The 23,565-nt window shown below is 37.8% G+C and overlaps 7 protein-coding genes across 7 annotated transcripts; all 7 read left to right on the top strand.

The window, feature by feature from the left end:
* Positions 1-1,038: 1,038 nt before the first annotated feature.
* Positions 1,039-1,983, top strand: LOC137783060 (olfactory receptor 6N1-like). Its single transcript, XM_068572820.1, has one exon. The coding sequence runs from the start codon at positions 1,039-1,041 to the stop codon at positions 1,981-1,983; it is 945 nt and encodes a 314-aa protein (XP_068428921.1).
* A 3,765-nt stretch (positions 1,984-5,748) lies between these two features.
* Positions 5,749-6,696, top strand: LOC137783246 (olfactory receptor 4E1-like). Its single transcript, XM_068573044.1, has one exon. The coding sequence runs from the start codon at positions 5,749-5,751 to the stop codon at positions 6,694-6,696; it is 948 nt and encodes a 315-aa protein (XP_068429145.1).
* Positions 6,697-11,181: 4,485 nt separating this feature from the next.
* Positions 11,182-12,150, top strand: LOC137783247 (olfactory receptor 11A1-like). The gene has a single exon (XM_068573045.1). It carries the CDS (start codon positions 11,182-11,184, stop codon positions 12,148-12,150), a length of 969 nt encoding a protein of 322 aa, XP_068429146.1.
* A 2,381-nt stretch (positions 12,151-14,531) lies between these two features.
* Positions 14,532-15,455, top strand: LOC137783249 (olfactory receptor 52E8-like). Its single transcript, XM_068573047.1, has one exon. It carries the CDS (start codon positions 14,532-14,534, stop codon positions 15,453-15,455), a length of 924 nt encoding a protein of 307 aa, XP_068429148.1.
* A 1,268-nt stretch (positions 15,456-16,723) lies between these two features.
* Positions 16,724-17,647, top strand: LOC137783250 (olfactory receptor 52E8-like). The gene has a single exon (XM_068573048.1). It carries the CDS (start codon positions 16,724-16,726, stop codon positions 17,645-17,647), a length of 924 nt encoding a protein of 307 aa, XP_068429149.1.
* A 1,334-nt stretch (positions 17,648-18,981) lies between these two features.
* LOC137783251 (olfactory receptor 6C4-like) lies at positions 18,982-19,926 on the top strand. Its single transcript, XM_068573050.1, has one exon. The coding sequence runs from the start codon at positions 18,982-18,984 to the stop codon at positions 19,924-19,926; it is 945 nt and encodes a 314-aa protein (XP_068429151.1).
* Positions 19,927-22,261: 2,335 nt separating this feature from the next.
* LOC137783008 (olfactory receptor 4B13-like) lies at positions 22,262-23,197 on the top strand. The gene has a single exon (XM_068572748.1). The coding sequence runs from the start codon at positions 22,268-22,270 to the stop codon at positions 23,195-23,197; it is 930 nt and encodes a 309-aa protein (XP_068428849.1). The 5' UTR covers positions 22,262-22,267.
* The last annotated feature ends 368 nt before the right edge of the window (positions 23,198-23,565 follow it).

Below are 23,565 nucleotides of genomic sequence, written 5' to 3' on the forward strand. Positions count from 1 at the left end.
CTTAAAAAAAAATTCATTCTTTCTGTGCGGCCCTGTATCAAACGACCCAGTACCGTGGGGACCGCTGATCTAGATGATTTGTATGCCGCACGGAAAGAACTTCGTGGGTAACTTTGTTTTCCAGGTTAAGGTTCCATCCAAATTCCGGTAAGATCTGCTAAAGACGTCGCACGATCAGTCTGGCCATTTGGGGGTTTGAAAGACGTACTCAGGTATTTTATTCAGGTATGTTTTCAGGTATTTTTTTGGCCTTGAATAAAGAGGGATGTGTCTCGTTATATCAAATCGGTTGTACTTGGCTGAGGAGAAGGCGAAAGAGACTTTAGCTTCTGCCCAGAAAAAAATGAAGCGTCTATATGACCGGAGAGCTGAGCTGTTAGGATCCATGTTCATTGTAGACATGGAATTCGAGTGAACCATGTTAAAAGTCTTTATTGCGTAGTCCCTCACATGGACCCTCACTACTCAACATTTGTGTTGTTCCCTGATAAAATACAAATATTTCTTCTGGTTCCTGTTCAGAAGTTTTATTGTTCTGATAACATAATTTAAAAATAATAGCGTGCAATACACTAGTTTTTACTTCTTTATTGAATTTGGCGCATCATTTTTTCAAATTTGCCCAGCCCTAGTTTATATTGTTGTGCATTAGAAAAATAATTGCACACTGAATGTTATTTGAATTTGTTTTTTTGAGATGCCAGCCAATGAAATGTCTGCAATAGAGGGTGAGTTCCCTTTAACATCCAGCTATAAAGTTCATAAGCACTGTGCAACACTGAGACATTTGGACATGTCTCATATGTTTAACATATCAATATGTTGTATGCACAGAGCATAATCCGGGCTTTTATGACCTTCATTTAACCAGGTAAAGTCAATTGAGAACCAATTTTGATTTAGAATGATGACCTGGCCAAGAGGCAGTAGCACAGCCCACAGTGAATGTGTTCGTCTTTTTACAACATTGCATCATGTCCTCTTGTTACTGTTTATAACTTTGATAGTTAAGGTTTGGTTTTGAAGCATTACTGCAAAATGAATACATCTAATATAGTTGTATTTTCACTGTCTGGCTTCAGCGCCACTGCAAACTACAAAATCACACTTTTCTCTCTCACTTTACTTTGTTATTTTCTCATTGTGGTGGTAAATGTGTCTCTCATTTTAACCATAGTATTGGATCAAAACTTACATGAACCCATGTATGTTTTTGTATGTTCTATGTGCATCAATGGACTTTATGGGTCCGCTGGCTTTTATCCTAAATTTGTCTTTGATCTTCTATCTGAAATCCAGGTTACATCATATTTAGGATGCCTTTTGCAAGTCTTTGTTATATACTCCAATGTTAAAATTGATTACTCTATTTTAGTTCTCATGGCCTATGACAGATATGTGGCTATATGTCGGCCCCTGGAGTATCACTCGGTAATGTCTGTGCGAAGGACTGCAGTTTTAATAGGTTTGTCCTGGCTTATACCCTTGTGCTGTGAAGCAATGCTTTCAATTTTGACATCCACACTGAAATTATGTGGTTCCAAAATAGATAAACTCTACTGTGAGAACTGGTCTATTGTTAAACTTGCCTGTGGCTCAACGAGACCAAACGACATATTTGGACTGGTTGTTGTGTCTTTTTACTGTGCACATGTTCTCCTCATTGCATGTTCATATGTACAGTTGGTACAAACAGCCCTACAATCCAAAGAGAGCAAGAGAAAGTTTATAAAGACTTGTGTGCCACATTTGTTATGTCTGTTTATTATCACTGCTGCTTTGTCTTTTGATGTGATGCACTCTAGGTATGGATCAGCATCCGTGCCACAGAGTGTAAAAAACTTAATGGCCATACAATTGCTCTTAATTCCACCAATTATAAACCCTATTATTTACGGACTGATCCTGACTAAAATACGAAACAAAATAATATATTTGTGTATGATGGCAGGTCAAAGATTTAAATTGAGAGTCAAGGTTTAATTGATTTACACACTCCCGAATCACTTTATTTGGCTCAATGCATGGTTGTTTGGTTAAGGTGATTTTCCTGTTGTACCTTTTCACTGACATGTTTTATTTATGTCAATGACCTCCAAGAAGTGTGGAGAGCGCTATGAGAACATTATTGGATAATTTGGGTATAACTGTTTCATTTTTGAAGGGTAATAGTGTGATATAATGTCTCAAGTTGTAACATTTGGATAAGATCTTTTCATTTTGTGTTCACACACACACACACACACACACACACACACACACACACACACACACACACACACACGTGCAGTTGATGAAATCTGGTTTGAAGACAAAAGAGTTACAGACACGTGTGCCACATTTATTATGGAGTTTATGTGACAGCTGCTTTGCTTATTATTTGAATCAATACATGTACTGTATATATTGTCTGGATTTAAGTTCAACTTTGTCTGGATTTAAGTTCCACTTTGTTACATTAAAGCAGCTACTGTATTGTATAAGGAGCAGAAATGCGAGTCTCAACTTTGTTACTGTAATTGGGAGAAGTAACAGGATTCAGTTTGCAAGAGCATTTCAGTTGTTTATGGACGACAAACAGGAGAAAGGTTTATAGTTTTAAACAAAAGTTTAAAACTATAATATATCATTAACAGAGACTGGACTGTACGTTTACAATTAGATGACCCCTGTGTGTTTTAGATTCCACTATTTGAAGCTATATGATACTGAAAATAATAAAAGAAAGAAAAAATCAATCATGTGATCATATAATTATTTGCGATAAATACCTCATTAGAAAATAGGACTATTTTGAGTAAAGTACAGTTTTACAACACTGTACAGTTTTACAACACTATTAAAAAAAGATGGGAAAACACATTGTATCATAGTGTAATTAAATTATTATTTTAACTGGCTCTAGTTTCTGGCTCAAATCTGGTGGATGAAAACAATATCTACACCTTTGTTGAAATTAAACTACTGTAGGAGTGAACGCTGCCGGCAAAACCTCTCTCTTTGGCACCCATATCGTAAGCCATCTCACTAGTCCTGTGAATTATGTCTGTAAAGCTGAGTCCACTACATATATACCCCCAGGATTTACCCATAACAAAACAAAAATCTAAGTCTGGGGGCCCGAATCAACCGACCGGCCCAGCTCCGCTTTGCTGTGGCAGGAGTAGGAGCAGGAAGCTTCTGGGCCTTGCCTTGCCATGATAAATGTGCAGGGGGAAGCCTCCGCCGTGGGGGTTCGGCCAACCTTACTGGTTGGTCCAGGTCCAGATGAGCTGGCTAAGGCGATCCACCAACACATGCCTGAGTTCACCGCCAATGTCCACTTTAAAAGTTTTATCCGCCAGTCTCTAGAACGTGAAAGGGCCTTCTTAGGGAGATTTAAAGGGTCAAGTGTGGCCATCTTGATGAATGAACACATATTCTGCTGCCTTGAGGCTGGCCGGAAAATGCGACTGTGGGAGGCCGTGGTGCGATGTAGGCATATGTGTGAACACCCTGGCTTTTTCCAGAAGAGTGGCACGTTGCTGTGTCACAGAAGATAACTCCCCAGGGACCTGCAGCCGCTGGCCATAAACCAACTCAACGGATGAAGCTTGAAGGTCTTTCTTGGGGGCTGTACTGTGTTCCAGCATGGCCTATCCACCCCACCGTCATTGAGGCTGGCCCGGGGAGCAGCTTTCATTGAGCGATGGAACTGCACACGCAACCCATTGACCTGTCGGTGATAGGCAGTAGTATAGTAGAGCTTTACACCTTTACACCTGCTGCAGAAACAGTTCAATGAACAGAACATCTGGCCTGTTTCTACCCAAGAGAGCTATCATTTTATCTATCAGCTCCAACGGCTTAATGTTGCTTGGGCCAATCAGCGAGAGAAGCCAGGCAGCCCGCTCTAAGTCAGATAGTCCAAAAGCCTTCAACAGGTGGTCTCTCAGGGTAGCGTACTTGTCGCTATCTGGGGGGTATTCGAGTTTGCTCACCACTCTGCCTGCTGTTGAACTACCAATAGCTACTACGACATTAACATATTTAGTAGCACCAGCGGTAATGTCTCTGAGAGCGAACTGCAGGTTGGTTTGAGTTAACCAGACCAATGCACGCATCTCCCAAAAATCTGGCAGCTTCAGCAAAACTGTGTGCTCAGCCATGCTCGTCTCTGGCTCCTTCCAGTAGAGTCAGGGTCACCACTGTGACAATGAGAAACTTCTCTCTTTAGTTGCACAACTCTGTGACCTTTTATTCACCCTCACCCAAACATTTCACTCCATGACACTGACATCCAGTCACCTTTAACTCCCCAACACCAACCCGTTCATATTACAATTCCTGCTCTTAAAGGGACAGTCACCCGTATTGTAAACCATCCCACTAGTCCTGTGAATTACTCTTCCAAGCCAAGTCCACTACACTAAAATGTAATACTAGTAGCTTAACAAATTTACTCTATTTCAGTGGGAAACATCTAGTGTCAATCAATATTTTAAAAAGATGCACAACTGCTTGAGTGACGACCCTCCGCTTGACGACAGATGAGGGGAGCAGAAACCATGACTGGCACCCCATCAGTTCCCACCCAGTTGAGACCAGCTCTCTGGTGCCAGGCAAGTCCTCTGGGTAAGGTCAGTAAGCCGCCCTGCTATCGCCCTACTCCATAATATCGAACCTGACCTTGAAACACAGGATTGCTCTGCCACCCGAAAACATCCAGAACATTCAAAACTAGTAGTGTCAATATACCTGATACTGATAACATCTAAATAAGAACGCTTTGGTGATGGAATATGTATTTTTCCACTTTTGACCAAGGCTTACATTTTTTGGTTTTAATATTAGCATAGAGCTATGGAAGGCCTGCATTGTTCACAGCTAAAGAGAGGAGATCAAAATATTATAATATGTCTGGTAACTGCGCATGTCACAAAGGCCTTTGAGAGACCTGTTGCAGCACCTGAGGACTTTGGTTTTCTAGACCTCCTCTAGTTTGTATATCCGGCACATGATGACAGTATCTTGGATGATGCTGGTGTAGCGAACATCTATGGCAAGAAGATAAAAATGAAATGGGATAAAAACAATGAAACAATCTGAACTGATACACTTTCTTCAGAGATTGGGTTGACCTCTTATTTACCATAGTCAATGATTGAAGGATTCAATGATTGAAGGATTTAATGATGCATGGGTTCATGGATTTCATGATCCAATGATTTAAGGATTTAATGATTCAATAATTCAATGATTTATTGATTTTATAAGTCAATGATCAGTTCATTCCTGGAGTACATTCTCTGGTCATATAATATGGTCAACATTTTCATATTAAAAATTCAACATGAGGAAAACATTGTCCATCAACTTTGACTGTTTGAGCACCAAGAACCATGATGATTATGTTATTCTGTATTAACAATTCTGATGAAACAAAAGCTACTTTGGGCCATTAACTAGATCAATGACATTTATAGACTCCCTTGGCTTCAATATATTTCAAAAAAAGAAAATCTTCCATATAACGTAACCTCTGAGATGCCAGCCAATAACATGACTGCACTCGAGAGGGAGTTCCCTTTAACTTTCAACTATAAATTTCCAAACACTGTGCAACACTAATACAGTTGGACATGCTGTTTGACATACACACAGCATATCCCTGTCTAATAACTATTGTTGTTTTACAGCATTGCATCCGGTCTTGTAATTACTGTTTGTTTAACTTTGACAGTTTTGTTTTTGGAGCATTACTGCAAAATGAGAAATACATCTCATGTAGTTGTATTGTCACTGTCTGGCTTTAGCGCCACTACTAATTACAGAATAACACTTTTATCTCTCACTTTACTTTGCTATTGTCTAATTGTCTGTGTTAACGTGTTTCTCATTTTAACCATACTATTGGATCAAAACTTACATGAACCCATGTATATTTTCATATGTAATCTCTGCATCAATGTACTTTATGGGACTGCAGCTTTTTATCCAAAATTTTTCGTTGATCTTCTGTCTGATATTCAACTAATATCATATGAAGGATGCCTTTTGCAAATATTTGTGATATACACTTATGCAACAATTGATTTTTCTGTTTTGGCTCTGATGGCCTATGACAGATATGTGGCTATATGTCGACCGCTGGAGTATCACTCTGTAATGTCTGTGCGAAGGACTGCAGTTTTAATTGGTTTGACCTGGCTTGTACCCTTGTGCTGTGAAGTTCTGGTTATTAGCATGACATCTACATTGAAATTATGTGGCTCCCGTATAGATAAACTTTATTGTGAGAACTGGTCAGTTGTCAAACTTGCTTGTAGTACAACACCAGCAAACGACATCGTTGGATTGATTATTATTGCTTTCTATTGTGTGCATGTCATCTTTATTGTGTTAACATATGTGCGGTTGATAAAATCAGCTTTAAAATCCAAAGAGGGCAAGAGAAAGTTTATACAGACATGTGTGCCACATTTGTTATGTCTTTTGAATGTCACTGCTGCTTTGCTTTTTGATGTTATGTACTCTAGGTATGGATCAGCATCTGTGCCCCAGAGTGTGAGAAACTTCATGGCCATACAATTTCTCATGATGCCTCCTCTTTTCAACCCTATAATATATGGCCTGATCCTGACTAAAATTCGATACAGAATGGTGAATTTGTGTATGAAGGCAGGTCAGAGATTTAAGTTGAGACTGAAGACTTGATTTTTAGAATTAGCATACTGTCGTGTCTGAAACACCATACTGGTCTGAGGTCTGTGTACAGAAGCAGTTTCTATCCATTCTGTACATGTTATTATCAAACAAGCAGGTTTCAGACATCAAATGCATGAAGCAATACATAAACTTACAGTATGTGAGCACCTGCATCGAGTATAATGCTACATTTTTAACAGGAAGCTCAAAACAAAGTTTCATTGCCAGGAGCAGAGCTCAAAGAAAAACACTGTTTGAATCAGACCACAATATTAAGATATGTATTAATCTCTGGTCCTTTATCATTTTTCAAACTGTTGCAACATTTTCCTATGTGTCATGTCAGTTTGATATATTTGTAACAAGCAAACTAAATTGTATAATATTGAGATGTGTCTGGTGCCTGATATTCATGTAATGTTAGTATATATACAAACATTTTCAAAGACACTTTCAATATTGTACTTGTTGTCTGTGGAAATAGCCTTTCACTCCCTGGTTTTCTATTGTATACACAATCTTTTGTCCTTGTGATGACAGCAGACCAGATTCCTCTAAAATGCCACTGAAATGATTGATTATCACTGAGCTTTTATACATTTTATGACATTTTGATAACATTTATTAAAGATTATATATTTTAATTAAGCTTTTGCTTTCAGAATAATTCTTGTTTTTGCTAAATAGATCAGACAAAATACCTAAACACATTAAAGTATAATGCAATCAAATGCAACTGTCACCTATTGTATAGTAGATATTTCTTATTATTACACATGGCATAGCATTGTGATTGCGTCTACCTGTGTCTTACAGAGTAAAAGGGAAAGTGGGGAGAAAAATGTAACTTCAAATACTATGTCTTTTTGTTATAATATATCACAAACTGAAATAAAGAATGTTCTCCCCTGGCTGTTTGTTACTTGGCAAACTTTAAGTTTAAAAAGTCATAAGCTCTTTGGCATCCTAAAAATAAAGTTAAATATTATTTGATTTGTGTGTGTGCACCATATGCCTCAAAGGGATGAATGGTCAGACATTTACAATCACAATGACAACATGCAAGTGATGTAATTTCTAATCTCCAGAGTGGCTTGCCTATCTTTTCCATAGCTAATGAAAGGCTGCTGTAATGGGTATCATTACTGTGACCTCCCTGGTGAGCCTCAGTGGAAAACAACAGGCCTCAGGGAGCAGGAAAGACTACAGCCAGCTAATTAAGACCCATTGGTCACTGCTATACGCCGGCCTCATGGGATGGTCTGCGAAAGAAATGTTTTGAACAATTAAAGAAAAGACATTTTAAAAACATCTGAATGTAATGTTTGATGTTTTTAATGTTTAATTCTCATTTAAGAGTGACTTTACTTGTTAATGTTCAAAACACGTAAAATAGTTTCACTTCAATTATGAGCCCCACAGAGGTGATGCTGTAACTGTTATCTTTAAAGAGTTCCATAGAGTACATGCAGTAATTACGGCAAAAGTGGTCAACAGGTCATTAACTCACCCTCCTCTGAGAGCAATTAATAAAACAACACCACTCTGGAGAGCCAGTCAAATGACTAATTTACACAAACAAAGTCTCTCCTGAAAGCATAACTAAATACATTAAACAAAGTTATTATTCTAAGTTAGTTTAATACAGTGCAGTATATTCAGCTGTTGAATTTGCATTCTTATTGTCCATCTGCCTGAGTCTAGCTGAATGCAAAACTATTTAAAAAGTATTTGCAACAGAATTGTATGTATAATGCAACCATTAACTAGAGCCATAAAATATCCAAAGAAGTGAACGCTCACAGGCAATGGAGGGCAACATGTCCAACAGATGGAATCTTTGATTACACCAACAGGGTGTCATCCACGTTGCTGACATACATATGTCCTCGACACTCGACTAAACAAAGCCGCCAACATTGCCATGCTGCTTGTAAAGTGTGCGGGGACCACTGTGGAAGGGTCTCTTCCTGCCTCCCTATAAGATTGGGGGACACACTCAAAAAGCCATCCCGCCAAGCGGTTTGTGGATGGGCCTTTGCAGCCAAACAATTTCGAAAGCATACAAACAGCTGTTCAGTGTGTCTGATGGGGACTCATTTCTTTACATAACATCCACAGTGTTTAACCACTTTTCCTGTTTAGGGTGACAAGGGGTCTGAATGGCATAAAGGGACCCTGTACAAGGCCTCTGAAACTAAAAAGCAGTTCACTTGGGGATGGTCCAGGGTTGGGCTGCCATCATCTGAATCATTTCTGCATAGGCCTGCCTAATCTGCTTTACTACATCGGTGAAGCCTCTACTCATTCTGGTAGGCTACCCTCTCTTGACAGCACCCCTGTTCTCTAGTCCTGGAGTGTGGTGACCACGGTCTTCAACAGGTCAGCAGACCGAACATCGTTCTGCCTGTTGATACAGGCCACCGTACCAGGGATCTGATGTGCTGGAGGGTCGAGAACACGGCCTAAAACTCAAGAAGGTTAATATGTTGGTCCTCCAATGGAGATTTCACACCACCAAACGGTCTAGCAAGACAGCTCCCTAACCCCCATTGCACATATTACATCTATACATGTAATTTATGCTGCGCTTTTTTTTAAATTCTCAAAGACACTTTACAAACAGTAAAATCATCATAAAAGAGCTATACACTAAAAAACATAGAACACACATTAGTCACATATTAGTAGTGCACTGTCTATCCTTGGAGAGGAATCCTCCTCTGTTGATGTCCCTGAGGTTTTTTCCTTTTTTCTCCCCATTAAAGGGGTGTTTTAGGTTGAGATTTTCCTGTTGCGATGTGACCTCCCAGGAGATATGATGTTGTATGTCTACAACCTGTACAGCCCTCCGAGGCAAATTTGTGATTTGTGTTTTGGACTAAAAATAATAATAATATACTTAATTTAATTGAATGGTAACCAAGCACCACTTGTGACTCTTGGCATCCAAGAGGAGGTCGGCAAACTATCTCTGAAGTCGCCGCATTTGCAGGAGCCCCAAACGGTACCACAATAAGCCACCATGAACCCCAGTGTCAGCATGGCGGTCAGTACAGTCACCATCGCACCCCGGTGCAGCAGTTGCCCGCTGCAGAGCCTTTCGTTTGTGTTCCAGTTCATGTCTAACCCCAAATTGATTTGGTACAAGATCAATAGGTCATTAAGATAAAAGAAGACCCACAAGCCATGGTCACTTAGTTGCTGCAGCGCCGTGTCCATTCATCTGTTGAGGTGTCAGGGAATAGCCAAATGGCAGCCTGTTGTGTAGACTTATAGGCTATCACCTGAAAGGTGAAACACAATAATTCCCTTGGTTTCAAAGCCACTTTGACATGAACGTATGCATTTTTTAAGTTGACAGTGGTGAACCAATCTTGTGGTCAAGTTCCAATAACCGGTTGATGGTAAGCATGCAGAACATCTTGCGGGCAATACATTGGTTTAGGAGGCGCAGATAAAAAATGTGTCTGAACTCTTCCGTCTTTTCGGGAAACAGAAAGCATGCAAAGTAAAACCCTCTCTGTCTGTCGTGAAGTATGGAATACAGACATGCCCTAGTCTCTGTTGAGAGACAATTTATCTCCTTTGTGGAAGAACAAAAAAGACACTTTGTTACTCAAGCGAATGACCTAGTCTCAGAGTCCAGTCCATCCATTCCATTAACATGCAGTAGCGTCGCCACCTCTCCTAAAACTGCTTTAGCGTACGAGCAACCATCTTTGGTGTAGCAGCTAAAAAGTGGTGATATCTTGTTTTACACCTTTCTGCCGTCAGACACTCTATGCCCAGAAGGTTGGCTCATGGGGCAAACAGAGAAAGGGCCAAGCCAGCGGGAAGTGGCGGCTGAGCTGTGATTTCTCCTCCTCCAGATGTTTAAAGTACTGAGGGGCCGATGAAATTGATCCAATTCAGTAGGGATGGGGGCTACCAGGAAGTGCAGCGATTCCCTGCAACACATGACAAGAACCGACAGTGTCTGAGACAACACAAGGCCCATGACCTCTTCTTTTCCTAATTCATCGTGTAGATGTTAAAATATTTCAGAGCAGTGTAAAACTACAAAGAAATCAACGGGGCACCATAGTCAGTAAGATGACCATGACTGTTTGTACAACATTGTTATGGCAATCAATGAGATAGTTGGTGAGATATTTCAGTCCGGACCGAAGTGGGCCATCAGAGAGTTAAACTTTGCATTGTGAAGAAGTTTCCAAATTCTCTAGGAGTGAAATAATGTGACAGCATCACCTAGGCTAGACAAGATAAAAGACGTTGCACATCTCCCAGAGCACACACTGGTGATGTATCTGCCTGTAGAGCTAAGCTAAACCAGGTTTAAATATAGATTACTAAACAGGTTCACAGCTATTGTCTTATTATATTTTGAAGCTGACTGGTTATTTGAGTAGATCAGTGTTTAAAGGGTTTAGAAGAATAGACACAAATACTAACTTTTTCCTCTTGAAACAGGGGGACCCTTTGATTTAGAAAATGGATAACAGAACGTTCTCTTTTTATTTGAACCTAACCATGTTCATGAACATTGGGCACTACCGTTATCCAGCCTTTATTTTTTTCCTCCTGCTCTACAGTTTTATTGTGTGTACAAATCTTGCCATGATGATGATAATATTGCGGGAGAGAACGCTCCATGAGCCTATGTATATTTTTATTGCATTTCTATCGTTCAACTCTCTGTATGGTTCTGCTGCTTTATTACCCAGATTTCTGATGGACCTTCTGTCTGATACTCATTTAATCTCTCGTCCTGCTTGTTTCACTCAGATCTTTATTATTTACACATATGCTTCCAATGAATTAACAATCCTCAGCATTATGGCGTATGATCGATATGTTGCTGTATGTTTTCCTTTACACTATCATAGAAAGATGACCTTTAAAATAGTATACATGTTGATTTTTTTTGCTTGGGTCTGTCCAGCCTGTAACATTTCATTCAGCGTTAGTACGGTGGTCAGGCTTTCTCTGTGTGGTAACAAAATACAGAAGGTATACTGTGCCAGTTGGGATATTGTAAAATTATCATGTGTTACCAGTGCTGTTAACAATATTGGTGCTTTGTTTGGGGCCATAATTATTGCATTCCTGCCCTTTGGATTTATCTTGTACACTTATCTGAGAATTGTGTTGGCTTGTTGGAAAACGTCATCAGAGGTTTCGGGGAAAGTATTACAAAGTTGTCTTCCACATGTTATTTCATTTGTGATTTATTCAGTCACATCATTTAGTGATACTGCACTGAGCCGACAAAATCTTGAAGAAACAAATCCATTTGCTGCTGTATTTTTGTCACTTGCGTTTATTATCATTCCTCCAGTTCTGAATCCAATTGTGTATGGCCTTAAATTACCAGAGATTAGAAAACATATTTTAAAGATATTGTGCTTGAAATCTGAAACTATAAATATTTCATGTCGAACTTTAATATGTCTGCAATGATTGTGTAAATGTTGTGTGTTGTTAATAAGTCACATATATTAAATATTAATTTCTATGTTCTGTTTAAATCAACTTTCTCACATACGAACAACCAGGCTAATTGCGAACACATCATGGTTGGGCTAAAGTACATGGAATCACCCAAAAGAGGGTCTGTTCATGGTTAACTTGAAAAAAGGCCATGTACTGTTTGAAACATATTTACCTGGTCTCATAAGTACATTTGAGTGGTCTTGCTTCTGTAATTGCATATTATCTGTATAAGAAACAGATATGTTTCAAATAAAACATAAATACATATTTTTGCTTATTATAAATAAATTGAAAAGAGAGAGTGTGCTTAGTCAAGTGGAAGCTGCGAGAGGGACTTTGAATGAATAGGGGGCACAATTTGCATGTACAATGCTACTGAAGTAAAGTTAAAGCACACATGCATTACATGAAATAATGTTGATGGAGAAGAGAGAATAAGGAAACTTTTATGAGAAACGGGACGTTTACTGCATTTTGAATAAGCTGCATGCCACACTTCACACCAGATAAGAAAAAAGGCTGAATAAACACAATTTCCATGATGTATGAATGTCTTGCTTAATAAATGCTTGACTAAGAATAAGAAATACTTGACTAAGGATTAAGTGAAAAAAGCTGGGTATATTTTTGGAGTGTGTAACTTATAGACACAGAAGTCTGGATTGTCAGACAATAATACAAATAAAATAAAATAAATAAAAACAAAGGGAAAAGAATACTAATACAAACAGGAAATACAAATAATATAATATAAATGAAACAAATAAATAAAGGATACATTCACCACTTTAAAAAGTAGCTACAAGTAAACGTTCTTCTTGTATCCATCAAGCACAGCCTACATTTGATAGACAGAGTACATCTGAATGTGTGGATGACTTGTAATCAGACAGTTATGCAGTGGCGGCCATTAGAGGACCATCGGGCCTAGCCTGACTTTCAGCCACAACAAATTGCTATGCAGGGCGGGTCTTGCCAAAATAAAGCAGTGGGATTCATAAAATCTTGGCAAAGTGTGTAGGGCAAAATATCACGGTGCAGCGGTGCATAAGGTTAACAGTGGACACTTCGTGGAGCAAGCCTCCCACCTCGCCGTTGCTGCATCATTAATTCCATATCAACAACCAGTCATATTTAGTTATAATAAAACAATCCAACAAAACCGCGGCACTGAAACACTGCAACACACACACACACACACACCGTGGCGCAGCTGCACACCAGGGCGATGGGAGAGGCGCGGGACCAGCCCCAGTCCCAGCTCGTCCAGCAGCAACAACAGCGCTGTGGATTAAAGACGACAGCAGATGTAAAAAAAAATAACACAACCAGCAGTTAACTCACCAGATTCCCGTAACTCTCTGTGCGAAAGGCGCCATCAGTAAATCCACCAGGAAGTCAATTTCTCAAGTTTCAGCCTGAGATTCTGAATTCTAGATTGTAGTTCTAGCTTCATCTTTTCCAGCGTTCATATGCTGACCATCACAGCGCATGTTAATGGTCGTGCTGGGCCACTTACCAATCATATAGGTCCACGTCATTTCGCAGGCGCTGCACATTAAAGAATACACCCACCTTGTCATACTAAAGATCTGATTTGTTGAAGTCCATGACAATGGACCACAACATCCACTCCCTGTGTAGTTTAATCTGCAAAAGCCTTCTTAAACTGCTTTGCAGGCTCAAGGTTGAAGGGTTAGGGCTGCAGACAGAGGAAGACAGGAGCTGTACAATGAGAAAATAAGCTAATAGGGAAAATTAATGATAATACATGTAGTGTATTTGGGAAAACAATTACATTATATATATATATATATATATATATATATATATATATATATATATATATATATATATATATATATATATATATATATATATATATATGCCTTCTTCTAAGCCGGCCTTCTTCTAAGCACACATGCATTATCTGAATAATGTTGATGGAAAAAAGAGAATAAGAAAACTTTCAAGAGATACTGGACATTTACTGCATTGTGAAAAGGCTTCAATCAAGCTAGAGCTTATTTCACACCCCAAAAGATAGAAGGCCGCCTATACTCATAATTCTTCCAAAATTCTACAGACTGTACTAAGGATTAAGTTGACAAAGCGGCACACTATTTGGTGATAACATATTGTTGTAAAAAAATGTCTGCCGCATCCCTGATTGGACGTTTGAAGTCTCATGTTGACAACGTCACTGAGGGTTACTTCCATTAGAGAGTATAAACATCTGGTTACACATCATGTTCGAGGATGGATGGGCACAGAAGAGGATGCCCCTTTTTCCTTCCATGGTTCAGGTCCAATCTTTCTCTGTTCAGCATTACAATCTATACAATGCTATGATGGATAATGTTTCAGTAATAACTATGTTTACTCTGTCAGGCTTAAGTGGGACAACAAACTACAAAGTTCTTCTCTTTGCTCTGACTTTATTGTGTTACTGTGTGATTTGGCTGGTGAACTTGACCATTATTGTGACAGTCATTGTGGACAAAAAGCTCCATGAGCCGATGTATATCTTCCTCTGTAACCTGTGCATCAATGGACTTTATGGGACAGCAGGCTTTTACCCCAAATTCCTCATGGATCTTCTGTCTACCACTCACGTCATCTCTTATGCTGGATGTCTTCTGCAGGGTTTTGTGTTGCACTCCTCAGTTTGTGCAGATTTATCTCTTCTTGTGCTCATGGCCTACGACAGATATGTGGCTATATGTCGCCCTCTGGTGTACCACACTGTGATGACGAAACAGAGGGTTTGTGTTTTTCTGTTCTTTGCTTGGCTCATACCCTTGTTATTGGTTTTCGTAAGTACAATAACAACATTAAGAATGAGCTTGTGCGGCTCACATATACCGAAGATCTACTGTATCAATTTATTAATTAATAATCTGGCTTGTTCAACCTCTGTATCAAATGTTGCTATTCCAGCGTTTAATTATTCTTTTTATGTTGGCCATTTGTTTTTCATTACTTGGTCTTATGTTCATCTGATCAGAACATGCCTGAAATCCAAAGAGAAATGGGCAAAGTTTATGCAAACATGTGTACCACATTTATTCTGTTTACTTACTTTTAGTGTGTCTATTTTGTTTGATTTGTTGTACATACGATTCGGCTCAAAAGATTTAGAACAAAGTGTCCAGAATTTCATGGCAATAGAATTTGTCCTTATTCCTCCGATGTTCAATCCTGTCATATATGGTTTAAAAATGACACAAATAAGAAACAGAATTTTACCATTTTTCAAGTCTCTAGACTAGTACATCTATCTGTGTGTTTTTCATGGTGATTCCCATTTGTGCATCATAATCTTTCTACATGTATGTATTTCAATAGAAATAAAGGCAGGCTCAGATGTATTATTAGTGATATTGGAAATGGTTAGTTGTGCAATAGGATTATGTTTATTCTTTTGAGACCAGGAAGAAGTAAAACAAAAAAGGTTTACCTCAATGAAGCCCTGTCACATAATAACGCAACACAAAATACATATTTGTGCTCATCAACTTTTGCTGTTGTTTTTAATAACACTAAAAACAAAAGACACCAACATGTAAACTCTTTATATTAAACTCTGTATTAAATCTCAAATTTTACAGTTTATGTTCTCCATTACGCATCAAAAAGCATTTTTTTCTCTCGTGACAGTAAGGACATATTGACACAGATTTGAGATGATAATATAATAATAAAACTAGTTTTAGTTTTGTTCATTATAAATTGAAAGAAAAAGAGTGAGATTAGTCAAGTGGAAGCTGCTGTATTGACTTTAAATGAATAGGGGCCACATTTTGCATTTCACCATGTACAGTTGTTCTTAATCCTGAGGAAATGCATCTCCTGCTGAGCCAAACAAGGCAAACGTTGACATGGACAATGTTACTGGAGTAAAGTTAACCGGCCACATGTCAAGTAGCAGCAACCCAAAACAAAAGGGTTCATCGCTGTATGTCGACTCAGCTGATCTAAGCACACATGCATTATCTGAATAATGTTGATGGAAAAAAGAGAATAAGGAAACTTTCAAGAGATACTGGACATTTACTGCATTTTGAGAAGGCTTCTACCAAGCTAGAGCTTATTTCACACCCCAAAAGATAGAAGGCCGCCTATACTCATAATTCTTCCAAAATTCTACAGACTGTACTAAGGATGAAGTTGACAAAGCGGCACACTATTTGATGATAAGATGTCGTTGTCAAAAAATGTCTGCCACCTATTGGACGTTTGAAGTCTCATGTTGACCAAAAAGATAGAAGGCCGACTATATTTCATCCAAAATTCTACATACTGTACTATTTGGTGATAACATGTCATTGTAAAAAAATGTCTGCCACATCCCTGATTGGACGTTTGAAGTCTCATGTTGACAGCGTCACTGAGGGTTACTTCCATTGGAGAGTATAAACATCTGGTTACACATCATGTTCGAGGATGGATGGGCACAGAAGAGGATGCCCCTTTTTTTTCTTCCACGGTTTAGGTCCAACAATCTTTCTCTGTTCAGCATTACAATCTATACAATGCTATGATGGATAATGTTTCAGTAGTAACTATGTTTACTCTGTCAGGCTTAAGTGGGACAACAAACTACAGAGTTCTTCTCTTTGCTCTGACTTTATTGTGTTACTGTGTGATTTGGCTGGTGAACTTGACCATTATTGTGACAGTCATTGTGGACAAAAAGCTCCATGAGCCGATGTATATCTTCCTCTGTAACCTGTGCATCAATGGACTTTATGGGACAGCAGGCTTTTACCCCAAATTCCTCATGGATCTTCTGTCTACCACTCACATCATCTCTTATGCTGGATGTCTTCTGCAGGGTTTTGTGTTGCACTCCTCAGTTTGTGCAGATTTCTCTCTTCTCGTGCTCATGGCCTACGACAGATATGTGGCTATATGTCGCCCTCTGGTGTACCACACTGTGATGACGAAACAGAGGGTTTGTGTTTTTGTGTTCTTTGCTTGGCTCATACCCTTTTATTTGGTTTTCATGGGTACAATAACAACATCAAGAATGAGGTTGTGCGGCTCACATATACCGAAGATCTACTGTATAAATTTGTTGATTAATAATCTGGCTTGTTTTGCTTCTGTAGCAAATATTGCTATTCCAGCTTTTAATTATTCTTTTTATGCTGGCCATTTTTTTTTCATTATTTGGTCTTATGTTCATCTGATCAGAACATGCCTGAAATCCAAAGAGAAATGGGCAAAGTTTATGCAAACATGTGTACCACATTTATTCTGTTTACTTACTTTTAGTGTGTCTATTTTGTTTGATTTGTTGTACATACGATTCGGCTCAAAAGATTTAGAACAAAGCGTCCAGAATTTCATGGCAATAGAATTTGTCCTTATTCCTCCGATGTTCAATCCTGTCATATATGGTTTAAAAATGACACAAATAAGAAACAGAATTCTACCATTTTTCAAGTCTCTAGACTAGTACATCTATCTGTGTGTTTTTCATGGTGATTCCCATTTGTGCATCATAATCTTTCTACATGTATGTATTTCAATAGAAATAAAGGCAGGCTCAGATGTATTATTAGTGATATTGGAAATGGTTAGTTGTGCAATAGGATTGTGTTTATTCTTTTGAGACCAGGAAGAAGTAAAACAAAAAAGGTTTACCTCAGTGAAGCCCTGTCACATAATAACGCAACACAAAATACATATTTGTGCTCATCAACTTTTGCTGTTGTTTTTAATGACACTAAAAACAAAAGACACCAACATGTAAACTCTTTATATTAAACTCTGTATTAAATCTCAAATTTTACAGTTTATGTTCTCCATCACGCATCAATAAGCATTTTTTTCTCTCGTGACAGTGAGGACATATCGACACAGATTTGAGATGATAATATAATAATAAAACTAGTTTTAGTTTTGTTCATTATGAATTGAAAGAAAAAGAGTGAGATTAGTCAAGTGGAAGCTGCTGTATTGACTTTAAATGAATAGGGGCCACATTTTGCATTTCACCATGTACAGTTGTTCTTAATCCTGAGGAAATGCATCTCCTGCTGAGCCAAACAAGGCAAACGTTGACATGGACAATGTTACTGGAGTAAAGTTAACCAGCCACATGTCAAGTAGCAGCAACCCAAAACAAAAGGGTTCATCGCTGTATGTCGACTCAGCTGATCTAAGCACACATGCATTATCTGAATAATGTTGATGGAAAAAAGAGAATAAGGAAACTTTCAAGAGATACTGGACATTTACTGCATTTTGAAAAGGCTTCAATCAAGCTAGAGCTTATTTCACACCCCAAAAGATAGAAGGCCAACTATATATATATATATATATATATATATATATATATATATATATATATATATATATATATATATATATATATATATATATATGTATATATATATATATATATATATATATATATATATATATATATATATATATATATATATATATATATATGTATATATGTGTATATAAGTGTATATATATATATATATATATATACATATCTTCCAAAATCCTACAGACTGTACTAAGGATTAAGTTGACAAAGCGGCACACTATTTGGTGATAACATGTTGTTGTAAAAAAAATGTCTGCCACATCCCTGATTGGACGTTTGAAGTCTCATGTTGACAGCGTCACTGAGGGTTACTTCCATTAGAGAGTATAAACATCTGGTTACACATCATGTTCGAGGATGGATGGGCACAGAAGAGGATGCCCCTTTTTCCTTCCACGGTTCAGGTCCAACAATCTTTCTCTGTTCAGCATTACAATCTATACAATGCTATGATGGATAATGTTTCAGTAATAACTATGTTTACTCTGTCAGGCTTAAGTGGGACAACAAACTACAGAGTTCTTCTCTTTGCTCTGACTTTATTGTGTTACTGTGTGATTTGGCTGGTGAACTTGACCATTATTGTGACAGTCATTGTGGACAAAAAGCTCCATGAGCCGATGTATATCTTCCTCTGTAACCTGTGCATCAATGGACTTTATGGGACAGCAGGCTTTTACCCCAAATTCCTCATGGATCTTCTGTCTACCACTCACGTCATCTCTTATGCTGGATGTCTTCTGCAGGGTTTTGTGTTGCACTCCTCAGCTTGTGCAGATTTCTCTCTTCTCGTGCTCATGGCCTACGACAGATATGTGGCTATATGTCGCCCTCTGGTGTACCACACTGTGATGACGAAACAGAGGGTTTGTGTTTTTCTGTTCTTTGCTTGGCTCACACCTTTTTCGTTGTTGCTCCTTAGCACACTAACAACAGTGACATCAAGGTTATGCAGCTCACACATACCAAAGATCTACTGTGTTAATTGGTTAGTTGCTAGACTTGCTTGTTCTACCTCCATGGCAACAGTTGTTGTACCAGCTTTTAATTATACTTTTTATTTTGGTCATTGTATGTTTGTTTGTTGGTCTTACATATACATGATCAAAAATTGTCTGAAATCTAAAGAGAACAGGAGTAAATTCATGCAGACATGTGTACCACATTTATTTTCTTTAATGGTAGTACTCGTTTCCTTGCTATTTGATTTGTTGTACATGCGATTTGGTTCAAAAGAGTTACTACAAGGTGTCCAGAATTTCATGGCGATGGAATTTATTCTTGTTCCTCCTCTTGTCAACCCCCTGATATATGGTTTCAAATTAACACAAATAAGAAACAGGGTTCAACACTTTCTGTGTAGTAAAAAAAGATTTTTTGGAATCATGTCATGAGTTTGTCCGCAGAAAGGAAACTTCTGTTTGTATGTGTATGTCATTTGGGAAAAATATCCAATATGTCTAACAATATTGTGCATTCTGAGTAAATGTGACTCAGCGCCAACACAGCACAAAAAGCAGTTTAGAGAAAGGGTCAACTGAATCAACCTTTATTTATCTTTACAACTGTTTGAAATGTTTCTTAAATCGTATGTGGCTTTCAATAAGTCTGTATTTTATCATAAAATGCATGACTTGTTTGACATAGATGGGTTATTTTAGATGCGTGGATTAGATTAGAAAGATACAATAGAGTGTTAGTTTATTTGGGGAGCATTTGTCAAGGCTGTACACAACTTTCAAAAACATTCTGAAGTAACTGTACAGGAATATGTAAAGCAGTGATTCATTTATCTTGTAAAATAGTGTTGTTTCTCTCACAGCAGATCTGCGTGTGAACATGTTGTTCTTCCATAAAAAGCACTTGTCACCTTTGCCTGACTTTTTATTAAAATTATCAGACAATGTGACTCAGACCAAATAAAACAAATTTAAACTGTGAGGCAATATTTAAGGATTTTCTACGATGAGGGAAGAGAACTGGTTTGTAGGTGACATTAAAAGCTCTTGGCATAGCCACATATTGGGAACTATTTTATTGATTTCTTATTTCAATTTGATCCCTTTCTGGCAGAACAAATTGTAACTCTTAGTCAGAGGTGGAGAGGCAGTGCTTTGCACTCATTTATAAAGAATATGTAAAGTGTAACAGCCTCTCATTGTCAGCTCAGAATCAGCAGTTCTAACTCCAGACCTATCGCAAGTCACTCAGTTAACACACACACACACACACACACACACACACACACACACACACACACACACACACACACACACACACACACACACACACACACACACACACACACACACACACATGTACATATGCCTTCATCTGTTCCTCTGCTCCTTCAGGCCTCTCATCTTGGGACCTGTTTAACACAATTTTTTATCCAATCACATTTCACTTCTCTTTGACATAATAAGGACATCTTATTAATACAATTCAGTATATTAATATACATATTTGTTTTTTATAAATACAAGTTATATCTTTTTTATCATGTAATTGTTTTTCACAAATACACTACATGTAATATAAATATTTTTCCCTATTAGCTTATTTTCTCATTGCAGGCATTACGGTTTTGCAGTTAAATATTTAACATTTATAACAACACTTTGACATAAAAAGGACATCTTATTAATACAATTCAGTATATATATATATACATATATATATATATATATATATATATATATATATATATATATATATATATATATATATATATATATATATACATATACATATATATATATATATATATATATATATATATATATATATATATATATATATATATATATATATATATATATATATATGCTCCTTCACGCCTCTCATATGGCTTCTTGGGACCTGTTTAACACCATTTTTTATCCAATCACATTTAACTTCTCTTTATCTATAAGCCTGGTTAAAATACGGGAGAGCCGTAAGACGCCCAGTCTGTCCTGCATGAGGTCCATCAACAAATTAAGAATAAATAAATAAGATGCACGCCATAAATGCAATGCAACGACACGGCAGGGTCGTGCTGCTCCGCATCCAGATTGAACCTTAATCGCGTATGTGCAAAGCTGCCGCTGATCTGTCGGCTGTCCTACACTGTCTAAGCACTTCTTGCTTTTGTATGAAGTGAATCAATTGCTAGTCTTTGACATACATCTTTGAGGTAAGCAACAGACTGAACATGTACCAAAGAAGGAGTGGTTTGTTCCTCACAGGGACCCTTACTACTGAACAGCACTTGTTCAGAAAAAAAAGAAGAAAAATATAAATATATATGTATGTATGTTAACTTGCTGTTTCTCCAGAGTGCTGTTATATTGTTCTGATAACATTACTTCAAAATAAAAGCATGCAATACACTAGTTTTTACTTCATTATTGAATTTGGCGCATAATGCGATTAATCGTGATTAATCGTGATTAATCGCAGAAAAATCATGCCATTAATCAGTTAATTTTTTTCAACTTTGCCCAGCCCTAATATATATCAGAAACACTGCCAAATGTGCTTGTTTGCATCGCTCATACATTATCTTTGTTGTTTTGCTGTGAGTTTTAATTCCCAGGGCTAATTGTTGTTGTTGCCGATGGGGGTATAATAGCAGGTATAGAGGGACCAGTGACTTTGGTTGGAGGGCAGCTTCAGCCCTGTGTAACTCTTTTTACTGCAAGCATTCATGTTGTGACACCGGGAACAGGTGGGCACATTAGTTATCTAATCATGGATAATGTTTCTGGTGTAAGAATTTTCATTCTATCAGGGCTGAACGAGACACAGAACTACAGAGTAGCTCTATTGACATTCACTTTACTGTATTACTGCATGATTTTGTTTTTCAATATCTCTGTCATCCTGATCATTATCTTAGATCAGAACCTACATGAACCCATGTACATCTTATTGTGCAGTTTTTGCTTTAATGGACTTTATGGCACCACAGGTTTCTACCCCAAACTGCTCTTCGATCTGTTTTCTTCCACTTATCACATCTCGTATGAAGGATGTCTTTTACAGGCTTTTGTCATGTATTCATTTGCGTGCTGTGAATTATCCATTCTAGCAGTCATGGCCTACGACAGATATCTGGCTATATGTCGACCTCTTCACTACAACTCTGTCATGACAAAGAGGAGGCTCGCTCAGCTCATTTGTTTCTCCTGGCTAACACCTCTCTGCATCTTTTCCATCAACATTCTGCTCACATCAAGACTAAAGTTATGTGGTTCAATCATTGACAGACTGTTTTGTGTGAACTGGGCAATTGTTAAACTGGCCTGCTCTGACACTGACACCTTTTCAAACAACATAGCTGCATATTTTACAATTATCATTTATGTGTCTCATGGGTTTTTCATAATTTGGACTTATATGCATATGATTAAAACTTGTGCGAGGTTCAATGATGACAGGCTAAAGTTTCTACAGACGTGTGTGCCTCATTTAGTCTCTTTAATCACGTTCCTCTTTGTAATAGTTTTTGATTTGATGTATATGCGATTTGGCTCCACAGATTTACCTCAGAGCAATCAAAACTTCATCGCAATAGAATTCCTGCTCATTCCTCCTGTGATGAATCCTCTAATATATGGATTTAAACTGACAAAGATACGAAACAGAATTGTAGGTTTAGTGTACTTTAAAAGAAAATGATCACCTCCACTGAGTTTAATTTCTAATTCAATCTAGCAAGAAAATAATGTGATGTTTTGGTCTTAGGAAATATCAGGGCGTCTGCAGAATATTAATCTGCTCTACATGACTGAACACAACTCTCAATATATGTTGACTAGACATTTACATTTTCCCTATTTGTTGTTTATCAACCAAGAACGCATGATATGCGACATGAAACATGTATGACCAATTGAATATTTGTATGTTATGTTCCTGCATGTAATGAAGATACTGTAAACCAGGAATTGGTGCAGACATTTTAAGTCTGCACCAGAATATACACATTAGTATTACTAGACATATTTATTGTTTAAGTAAGTGATCCCAGTACAGTGCTTGTCTGA

Source organism: Clinocottus analis, unplaced genomic scaffold (genome assembly GCF_023055335.1).
Source record: "Clinocottus analis isolate CAN_PGR_092001 unplaced genomic scaffold, fCliAna1.0.p SCAF_12, whole genome shotgun sequence".
Taxonomy (NCBI): Eukaryota; Metazoa; Chordata; class Actinopteri; order Perciformes; family Cottidae; genus Clinocottus; species Clinocottus analis.

What these genes read in the sequence shown, in the direction of transcription:
- LOC137783060 (XM_068572820.1), top strand. Translation starts at nt 1,039, where the DNA reads ATGAATACATCTAATATAGTTGTATTTTCACTGTCTGGCTTCAGCGCC.
- LOC137783246 (XM_068573044.1), top strand. Translation starts at nt 5,749, where the DNA reads ATGAGAAATACATCTCATGTAGTTGTATTGTCACTGTCTGGCTTTAGC.
- LOC137783247 (XM_068573045.1), top strand. Translation starts at nt 11,182, where the DNA reads ATGGATAACAGAACGTTCTCTTTTTATTTGAACCTAACCATGTTCATG.
- LOC137783249 (XM_068573047.1), top strand. Translation starts at nt 14,532, where the DNA reads ATGATGGATAATGTTTCAGTAATAACTATGTTTACTCTGTCAGGCTTA.
- LOC137783250 (XM_068573048.1), top strand. Translation starts at nt 16,724, where the DNA reads ATGATGGATAATGTTTCAGTAGTAACTATGTTTACTCTGTCAGGCTTA.
- LOC137783251 (XM_068573050.1), top strand. Translation starts at nt 18,982, where the DNA reads ATGATGGATAATGTTTCAGTAATAACTATGTTTACTCTGTCAGGCTTA.
- LOC137783008 (XM_068572748.1), top strand. Translation starts at nt 22,268, where the DNA reads ATGGATAATGTTTCTGGTGTAAGAATTTTCATTCTATCAGGGCTGAAC.